This window comes from Phoenix dactylifera, chromosome 3 (genome assembly GCF_051530095.1).
Source record: "Phoenix dactylifera cultivar Ajwa chromosome 3, Ajwa_hap1_PhDact_Kaust_v1.1, whole genome shotgun sequence".
Classification (NCBI taxonomy): domain Eukaryota; kingdom Viridiplantae; phylum Streptophyta; class Magnoliopsida; order Arecales; family Arecaceae; genus Phoenix; species Phoenix dactylifera.
The window spans coordinates 9153530-9164019 of NC_143192.1; the positions used below are offsets into that span (position 1 = coordinate 9153530).

General features: G+C 49.5%; 1 protein-coding gene across 4 annotated transcripts in view; it reads right to left on the reverse strand.

The window, feature by feature from the left end:
• The window catches only part of LOC103719197 (uncharacterized), a 21130-nt gene extending 11567 nt beyond the window's left edge, over positions 1–9563 (reverse strand). For 2 of the 4 annotated variants that reach the window (XR_015976111.1, XM_088717691.1), the window contains exons 1-4: positions 9422–9533; positions 8375–9053; positions 6473–6581; positions 6285–6380 (exon numbers count right to left, since the gene is read on the reverse strand). Coding sequence is in view for 3 of the 4 variants with exons in the window: in XM_088717691.1 (XP_088573817.1) it covers positions 6285–6380; positions 6473–6532 (156 nt within the window). In the remaining variant the exon portion in view is untranslated. Of the gene's footprint in view, positions 1–6284; positions 6381–6472; positions 6582–8374; positions 9054–9421 lie in introns of all 4 variants that reach the window. The other 2 variants (XM_088717692.1, XM_088717690.1) reach the window with 2 other exon arrangements.
• Positions 9564–10490: the final 927 nt, after the last annotated feature.

Below are 10490 nucleotides of genomic sequence, written 5' to 3' on the forward strand. Positions count from 1 at the left end.
GTGGCCAGGGGAAAGGGCCCCAGGATGTCGATCCCCCATTGGGCAAACGGCCAGGGGGCAATGATGGAGGTTAGCAGGGCCGAAGGTCGGCGCTGGATATTAGCGTTCCGTTGACATCGGTCGCACTTGCGGACGAAATCTGTTGCATCCCTCTGGTGTGTGGGCCAGTAATATCCTTGCCGCAGGATCTTATGGACTAATGCCCGACCCCCAGGTGATTTCCGCAGATTCCTTCATGGACCTCTCGGAGGGCGTAGTCCGCCTCGGAGGGGCGGAGGCATCTGAGCAGGGGAGAAGTAAATGATCGACGATAAAGTCTATTCTCGTACAAGACATACCGGGGGGCTTGGCGCTTGATTCGGCGAGCTTCCGTCTCGTCATGAGGTAGGTTCCCGTCTTTGAGGTAGCAGACGAACCCGTCGATCCAGCTTGGTTCAAAGTCGATGCACATGGTAGGTTCTGGCTCCTCCATGCTGGGGGTCTGAAGATACTCGAGCGTTGTTCCCTTGGGAAGCTCGCTCATGCGGAAGGTCGCTAATTTGGACAACTGGTCTGTCCTGAGATTTTCCGCTCTGGGAATATACTGAATACTGAAAGAGTTCAGGGCAGACGTAAGTTTCCGCACCTTTTGGAGATACTTTTGCATGGATGGCTCTTTAGCTTCGAAGTCTCCTTGAATCTGGTTCACCACCAGCTGGGAGTCGCTGAAGGCCGTTAGGTCCTCCACTTTCAATTCCTTTGCTAATTTGAGCCCGGCGATGAGAGCCTCGTACTCAGCCTCGTTGTTCGAGGCCGGGAACTCGAGGCGCAGGGCTTGCTCGGTCACCACTCCGTCTGGACTGGTGAGGATGAATCCGGCTCCGCTACCCCCCGAAGTTGAGGACCCGTCCGAATGCAGGACCCATGGCGGCCTTGGTGCTTCCTCCATGGATTCGGATGGCAGCTTGGGGTCATCCGGCAGGGTGCACTCCACGATGAAATCGGCGAGTATTTGAGCTTTGATAGCCGGCCTGGGCCGATATTCGAGGTCAAATTCCCCGAGCTCGACCGCCCATTTGGCAATCCTCCCCGCACGATCCGACCTTTGCAATATTTGCTTCATGGGCTGGTCGGTCAGTATAGCTATCGTGTGGGCTTGGAAGTACGGCCTGAGTCTCCGAGCCGAGATGATGAGAGCGAAGATGGTCTTCTCGAGCTTGGAGTATCGGGTCTCAGCATCCCTGAGGACCCGGCTGGTGTAATAGACCGGCTTTTGGAGCTTGTCCTCTTCCCGGACGAGGACTGAGCTCACTGCAACTGGGGAGACGGCCATGTATAAATAAAGGAGTTCGCCCTTCTGAGACTTGGTAAGTAGCGGGGGAGAGGCCAGAAGGTTCCGGAGCTCGTCAAAGGCTCGCTGGCATTCTTCTGACCACCGAAAGTCTTTCGGCCGTTTGAGGCTCTTGAAGAAAGGGAGGCAGCGCTCAGCTGACCGGAGACGAACCTTTCCAAGGCGGCGACTCGCCCTGCGAGCCGCTGTACCTCCTTAATTGTCTTCGGAGGCGCCATTCCTTGCAGCGCCCGGATTTTCTCAGGGTTGGCTTCAATTCCACGTTGGGTGACTATAAAACCCAGGAATTTGCCCGAGGTGACTCCGAACGCGCACTTCGCCGGGTTGAGCTTCATTCGGTATCTCCTGAGCTTGGAGAACGTCTCGTTGAGGTCAGCTACATGGTGCTCCGCCGCTCGGCTTTTCACCAGCATGTCGTCCACGTAGACTTCCATATTTCGGCCGATCTGATCTTTGAAAATTTGGCTGACCAATCTCTGATAGGTGGCCCCAGCGTTTTTCAGGCCGAAGGGCATCACCTTGTAGCAGTAGGTGCCCTTGTCGGTGATGAAGGCCGTCTTCTCCTCGTCTTCCGGCGCCATCCGGATTTGATTGTACCCTGAAAAGGCGTCCATAAAAGTTAGCAGTTGATGCCCTGAGATGGAGTCGACGAGCTGGTCGATGCTTGGGAGGGGGAAGCTGTCTTTCGGACAGGCCTTGTTCAGGTCAGTGTAGTCCACGCACATGCGCCATTTCCCATTGGCCTTCTTTACGAGGACTACGTTGGCGAGCCAGTCCGGGTAGGAGACCTTCCGGATGAAGCCGGCTCCGAGGAGTTTGTCCACCTCCTCGGCCGCAGCTCGTTGTCGTTCCGGGGCGGAGCCCCTTTTCTTCTGCTTTACTGGTCTGCTGGTCGGCTTCACCTGGAGTCGATGGACCACGACCTCAGGGTCGATTCCCGGCACGTCCGCGGGCGACCAGGCGAAGACGTCAGCATTATCCCGTAGGAAGCTGACGAGGTGATCCCTCTCACGGGCGCCAAGGCCGGAGCCGACCTGCACAGTTAGTTCGGGAAAATTTTCTTGTAGTGGAATTTGGACAAGAAGCTCACCGGGCTCTACTTGCTTCTTCCGGAGGGTATCCCTCGCATCGAGGGTTTCTATGGGTAGTGAGGGGCCCGTTGGCTGAATCGTCGCCTCGGTTGGTGGCTTTACTCCGTGGGCCGCCATGTAGCATTGCTTGGCGACCAGCTGGTCTCCGCGGGCCTCGCCTACTCCTTGGGCCGGTGGGGAATCGCATGAGCAGATGGCGGGTTGAAACCACGGCTCGAAGGGCGTTTAGCCCTGGCCGTCCAAGGATGGCGTTGTAGACTGAGGGCAGACGGACCACAAGGAAGTCCGTCCTTACCGTGCTCTCCCGAGGAGCGAGGCCAACTGTGACAAGGAAGCTGGCCTCCCCTTCAACTGGGACCGAATCTCCGGTGAACCCAACCAGTGGGGCATTAATTCTCCGGAGATGTCCTTCTGGCCACCCCATTTTTTGGTAGGCATGATAATACAAAATGTTGGCTGAACTTCCATTGTCAACTAGGACACGCTTTACATCAAACCTATTTACAATCATAGAGATGACCACAGCGTCATCGTGAGGGGTCTCAACCCCTTCTAAGTCCTCGTCCGAGAACGAGATGACTTCATCAGCGCGGGGGCGCTTCGGGGGTGCTCCCTGGGCGGCCGTTCCTGCCGAGGCCCTTCCAATCATGTTGATGGTGCCGGCAATGGGCCTGTTGTCATCTGGATTTTCGGTCGGTACGGCATTCTCCGTCGGCCTCCTTTCCTCACGTCGGTTCCTCACGAACCGGTTGAGTACTCCCCGACGGATGAGCGCTTCTATCTCGTCCCGGAGCTGGAAGCGGTCCTTCGTGTCGTGCCCACGGTCCCGATGGAAGCGACAGTACTTCCTGGGATTACGGGGAACTCCCGTGTCTCGCATAGGAGGCGGGGGTCGGAAGAAGTCCCGACCCTCGATTTCCATCAGGATCTCGGCCCGGGGAGCATTGACAGGCGTGTAGTTCTCGTACCTCCCCGTGTACGTCCGAGGCCGTGGTGGAGACCTCGGTCGAGGAGGGGTCCTCTGCTGAGGTCGTCCCTACTGCCGGGGCAGGCTCCTCAGCCGGGGGAGATTCTTCTCTCGACGGGGAGATCGACTCCTTTGTCGGCCGCGTTCCTCGCGGCGTTTCTTCTGCTTCTTTGAGGCGGGCTCAATTGCTCCCCGCCTGGAGGCGACCGCCTCCTCGGCCTTGGCGTACTTCCGGGCTCGGGCCAGCATCTCGGTGAAGTCGGCCGGGAAGCTCTTCTCGATGGAGAAGAGGAATCGGTAGGAGCGAACCCCAGTCTTCAAAGCCGACATGGCTATTGACTGGTCTAGCTCGCGAACTTCCCAGGTGGCGGCGGTAAAGCGGTCCAGGTACTCCTTAAGGGATTCCCCCTCCTTCTGTTTGATGTCCAAGAGGGAATCTGACGTCCGTCATTGGCGTCGGCTGGCAGCAAAATTAGTGGCGAACTGCCTGCCGAGTTGCTCAAAAGAGGATACCGTGTTCGGCTTCAGTCCAGAGAACCAAAGCCGAGCGGTCCCTCGGAGGGTTGCTGGGAAGGCCTTGCAAAGTATGGCCTCCGAGGACCCTTGTAGGGCCATGAGGGCCCGATAACTCTCCAAATGGTCGAGGGGGTCGGTGATTCCGCTGTAGGGCTCCACCTGAGGCATTTTGAACCTTGCGGGAACCGGCTCATCCTCGATCTGGCAGGAGAAGGGCGACTTGGTAGTGAACTCAAAGTCTCCCTCCTGCCTCGCCTTCTTACTGTGGAGCGCTGCAATTTGGCGCTCCAAATGCTCAACCTTTCTGTCGAGCTCCCCCACCCGCGGGATTGTCGCAGTGGTTTGCGCCGGCTCACGGCGGTCCGGGGCTGACTCAGCCTCAGAAGGCTGGGGTCTTCTGTTGAAATCTTCCCCCGGTAGCTCTCTCTGGGGGGAAGTCCGCTCTTCGTTGTTGGCTCTGGAGGAGCCATGCAAATTCTGGCCTGGGAGAGCCGGACCGTTGGGAGGAAATTCCGGCAGGACCTGGGCCTGCGGGGGAAGCGTTGGTAAAGCATCCTCGCGCCGTAAGCCTTGGACGGCGGCGGCCAGGGCCTGGACTTGCTGTACCAGGGCATTGAACTGTTCCGGCTGGACCTGAGGAACTGGGTCAGCCGGAGTTGGAGAATTCTGGACGGAGCGTCCAGGACTTTGCGGGGGACGCCGGGAGATGTTGGAGGCTCCCTTACTTCTCAACTTCATGATCGCTACTCGGGCCCTTCCTCTAGCGCCAACTGTTGCTGGAAATTGGACCCGGGGGCAATCTTCGGTCGAGGAGAGGGAGCAGCGGGAGGTCACCACGGCGGGGCGGCGACCAGTCGGCGGGCGGCGTCCTCCGTCTGGGGTGGTCGGAGAGAGGGAGCAGCAGGTCCTCACGGCGGGGCGGCGATCCGTCGGCGGGCGGCGTCCTCCGTCTGGGGTGCCTGCAGACAAGCCGGTGGCCGGATTTTCCGGCGCCGGCCCTCCGACGCTCAAGTCAGGGAGGGGGCAAATAGTGAAGAGAGGAGAAGAATAGTGTTTGTAGGGTGCGTAATTTTTTCCCCCCAACCCCCCCACCTGAGGGGACAAGGTTCCCTTTTATAGGCGGGGGTCGATTTACCTGTGATGTAACGGGACGAGGCCGTAGTACGGCTCGGCATGTTGTTCAGGTCGGCGCACGATCAGGTGAATCATTGCGTTGATGTCGGCGGTGAGGTCGTCGTACGACCTGGGCTTGCACGCTACCAGACGAATTATTGCATTGGCGTCGGAGGTATGGCTGAGATCAGAGACTTATCATAGTCGACTAGACTCTGCAGGGCTGGCTTGCTGTGGAGAGCTGAGGATCCGTAGATGACAGGAGCCATACGCATTAATTGTGGAGTAAGCCGGAGATCCGCATTAATTGTGGAGTAAGCCGGAGATCCGCATTAATTGTGGAGTAAGCCGGAGATCCGCATTAATTGTGGAGTAAGCCGGAGATCCGCATTAATTGTTGAGTGAACCGGAGGTTTACAGTGGCCATGCGCAATAAATGCCGGAGGGGCGTCAGGGTATGGTCCTCGGCCGGACCTCAGACGGGTATGGCCGTGGCAGGTGGCTGATAAGGGTAGACTTTGAACATCAGGGTTTTCCTAGGTCGGAGGTCCCGAGGTCGGATGCCTTGAGGTCGGGCGTTCCGAGGTCGGACGTTCCGAGGTCGGACGCCGACTTCGGCTGTCCAGGGTCGGCGATTGTGCGGCTTCTCGGGGGCATTCGTGTCATTGGAGGGAAAAATCTTATTCCCCCAACAGTTTCATATCATTTTTAAAGTTTTGCTAAGAGCTTCTAATCTATTCATTGACTAATTAATATTCAGAAAAAAATACTAATCAATAAAACCACCAATAAAATAGAGAAGAAACTGACAAATTGGATAACGTTTCTATTATTCAGTAAATTTCCAACTAGGATCTGTATCGCATTAACAAAATCAAAAAATTGGCCATTTAAGTCCATGATATTTCATAGGCGAATGAAGGTTATCTCCATTAATGGTAGTTTTGGACCAAAAGAATGCCCCTGATCCAATGCCAAGAATTAACTATAATAACATAAAAATCAGAAATGGGTGGTAATGTCCCGATTATTCTAACTGAATCACATTATGGAGCAAAAGTCTAAAATGTGCATAAGTAACATTATCGCTGATACAAAGCATTTAGCAATTTCTTCTCAATATTGTAAATTCAAGAATGGTGATGGGGTCTCATTAAACAAAAATGAGATCAACAAAACTCTATAAAAAACTTGATTCTCATGAAAAAAATAAAGGGAAAGAAAGGAAAAATTTGTCAAACATCTGAAACTAGTAAATGGGACAAACCAGATTCTTTCCCTCAACGATGACTCGGTTCTGGGATCGGATAACACGTTTGATGACACCTGTCTCACCCTTATCTTTCCCTCTTATGATCATTACCTACAAAAAAAAGGCATCATTTCAAGGGAAAAAAAAACATATTGAAAGGGAGGGGAGGGGGAGGGAGGGGGGGAGAGATCAATAGGTTATACATTATCTCCTCTAAGGATCTTCCAATGTTGGATTATCTTCTCAGCTGCCTTCCACCCCATCTCTCTCTTTCTCTCTTAGTTCTTTGCGCACTTCTTCCTCTCCAGAGGTCTGGAATCAAGTTATGTTCCTTTTTCATTATTTGAGAGTTAGGCATTTATAACACATAAGAAATAAATAAAATTAAATGAACCATTTGTAATTTTAACGTTTTCATTAGAATTTTTCTGTCATCTCTAGTAAAAGTAATTGTTCCAAATCCTACTTCCAGTACATGTTATTTTTGCTACAACCTCTACATAAGCATCATATGCTATTTCAAAATTATCTATCATTATAGTAACCCAAAACAAAGCACTCTTTTATTCTATTTTTGGCAATAGTACCCTTTCCCCACGCATATATTGGTGTAATGTTGGACTTATTCTGAAAATTGCAAATGGAATAACTTTTCCAATCGGTTTGTGCATTGATGACTTTTTATTTAATCAGCTGAAGGCGTCCGGTAGAATGGATCAAGCCACAGTCATTTGCACACCCTAATTTTGCCTCTTCAGTTTCATTTCCTAGTTTTAGCAATCATCATAAATTAAGATCCAAAACTTGTTAAGTGATAATAAGGGCCTTCTCCAATCAAGAACTCATGCTGAATTTAAGACTTAGAAGCAAGTCAAAAGGATCCAAGTCTGGCAAAGCCTCAATGTGATCTTAATTAGCTTTGGGTTAAAGTTTCAGACCAGCTACCCATTCACATGGCCTGTTAAACCAGGTTTCTCTTCATATTAGGTCAGCAATGTCGAATCTAAGTCTAAAGATTAAGAGCCTAGTCTCAGATTTATGAATGAATTTTGTCAATTCCAAGCAGATTCTTTCATGCTTGACTACTCTAGTCCATGAGATTCATACCCTATCTTGTTGGAATCCAAGTCTTTGTTTTGATCCATAGCTAACCATAGGCTCAAATACAGGTATAGATCAAGTCCAAGCTCAATCAGCTAAAGTCTGATTCAGGTCTAGATAGATAATGCTCTTGCATCTCTTTACATAAAATCAAACATGAATTTCAAGAAAAGCACCAACAATCCTATTTGTCATCCTTTTTATAGGCAATCTAGGAAACTACCATCAACCGTCCTCTAGCAGCAACATAAGAGCATGCTATCTTAATACTTATGCCTTGGCTTGTTGAGCTACTGGTTCGCATTTTCTTTCTTTAAACACTTGAAATGCTTTTTTCTTCAAGAAACCATCAAGCAGAAATGCATCAGAAGACCACCAAATACAAAAGAAGTATTTTCCTTCATCGAGTTTTGAAATGCTTGTGACAGTGACTCTGCCACAAGACTCCATCAATCCAGAGCCTCTCAAACTGTAATTCTGTAAATTGGAATGCTAATGCATTCCTAGGCCAGTGTTCAGCTTTTGAGATGGAAGATATCACCACATAAAGCCTCTTATGACTCGATAAGCTCCTAATGCTCCCCTTAAAATCAAGCAGAAACCCACCTTACTGTGTTTCCTATAGAATGCATTGTCAAAGTTCACTTAGAATTTGACAACAATCGCAGCGAATTAGGTTGTATTACACATCATATACTACAGCAGCATCATAGTCCTGCCTTTCCCATTTCTTTTACTATCATGCCTCCTTCAGACAAATCAATTTTCCTTTTACCCTTGTTGCTGAACATTTATTGTTTTTGAGAAAATCATGGAAATCCAAAACTTCTTTACCGCTCCCTTGACTGTGGCTTGGTGATAAAGCAATATGTGAAAACGAAAAAAGGACCACAACAAGCAAACAAAAATGGCGAGGCCTTAGAACCCAATTGAATTGATAGAAAGAACGAAATCAAATGGGAACGGATCGAGATCCATGAAAACAAGGGGAGAAGGATATGAACCTGGATCAGAATCAGGGGGAGCGGTGAATTCAGTGGCGAGGGTTTCTCTCTGGGAGCTCCGGGTCTCATCAGAAGGTAAAATTTTAGTGCTTGCCGGGTACAGCCAACTATTTTCTAAACCATCCATTCTTGTCCAAACCAGAAAGAAAATACTGTGCTCAGCTGGAGAAAAGAGAATGCATATACACCCCCAGAAACTAGAAAAACAGAGAAGAGGAAGAGGGGGCTCCGATTGAAATGGATGCAAACTGTTGACTTCGCAAGAACAACAAAAGATCGTCCAAGATTGCCTCACCATTTAGAAAAGCCATTGTCCCACTCGGCAATGCAGCAAAATCCATGTCCAAGAATCACCACAGACTCCTCATACGAGACCAGATATCAAGAAGAAGAACAAAATCCAGCGAGAAGAGAGAAAAAAAAAATGCGAGAAAGAAGCACAATTTCACGGCCGTTACCCGCCAAGAAGAAGAAGACCACCAGCCAACCGTGAGAAAGAAAACCAGCTGGAACCTAGGGTTCGAAGGTTCGAAGGCTCAAAGGGGATTCTTGATTCGATGAGACGGAAAGATCATTCCTTCTTCTTCTCCTTCTTCTCGGATGAGCGGCCCAGCTACCAATGGCTGCAACAGGTTGTCTGCGGAACAGCAGACCTTCCAGAGCTGCCTCTCGCCCATTGCTAGAAAAGAATACATGCACGGCAATGAAGAGGAGAAGAAGAAAAACCCTTAACGAGTCACCCGTCATCATCGCCCCAATTTTATACATATACAGACGAAGAAGCGGAGGAGAAGGAGAAGGCTAAGAAGAAAAAAAAAAGCAGCGGTATAAGAGTAGAAAAGAAATCCCCACAAATACTTCTCTCTATGACGAGAGAAAGCGAGAGACGAAGCCCAGGCTTCTCCAAGAACTGATTCTTGAGAAGAGGAAGGACCTTCACATAGAGGCTCCGCGGGCGGCCGGGAAGGGGCCGGGGGCGGCGATGATGGTGGGAAGAAGGATAGCGAAGCAGTGTGTGGAGGAAGACGAGAGGAGAAGAAGACGAACCTGGATCAAAAACAGGGGAGCGATGAGATCGGCGGTGAGGGTTTCGCGCCGGGAGCCCGGGGTCTCGGAGGATGGAGAGGGGAATATAAAGCGAGGGGGAAGAATCATTGAACCTGGATTCACACCCATTCAGGCTTTGGTGCTCGAGTCGGGTCCAATTTCGTGTAACAAAATGTGTATCCTGTTGGGGGGAGTCCTGTTTTGGGCTCTGGATTACAAAATTGCGCTAAAAATTCTATAGAATTTATAAATTGAGTTATCCATTTAAGTATGATCCTACATTAGTATCAATCAAATACTATCTAGCCAAAATTTTATGAGAAGAAAAAAAACTTCTATAGATTTTTTTTTCTTTGTACAACCGATAAACTGGGATTTGGGCTGAGTTTAAACGGGCTCTTAGAAAATACAAGATAGAAAGCCAATAAAATCGATTCCTATAGAATTTTCAGCCCAAACCTATAAGAATATCCCAGCAAGTTTTAAATAATTTTTTTTTTACATATATACACTTCTAAATATATAAAATTATATAAATACTCTTATATAGTTGCTATTTTGCATATTTATAAGGCTGTACTGCCAAGTAGGAATGCTATAAAGTCATAAAATATAATAATCTCATCATCTCCACCCATACCGCCCTTGACTTTGAGGTCATTGTCCCATTCCAAATGCCCTCTAAATGGATTCTCGAAACCTCCTCCTCCTCTTCACCTTCTCCATTGTCATCTCCATCTCCTCCGCTACTTCTCCCACCATCCATGACCAAATGGCGGAGCTAGAAGTCCTCCAAGCGTAATCCCCCTCTGACTAGATCCACCTCGATCACAGGGAACACTTGGCTGCTTGCTTCCTCACCCCCACCCAAATCTGCCACCCCTACTTATCTTCTTCCACACAGTCTAGCCCAACCTTTGAGCTATTTTTGAAACCCAAGCCTATTCCTTACTCGGATTTTGAGCTTCCTAAATATTTTTTCAATTTATAAAAATATTAAAAATGCTTAAAATACGTTAAATATGATTAATTAAAATATTAATATTATCTTCAAAACTCAACAATAACT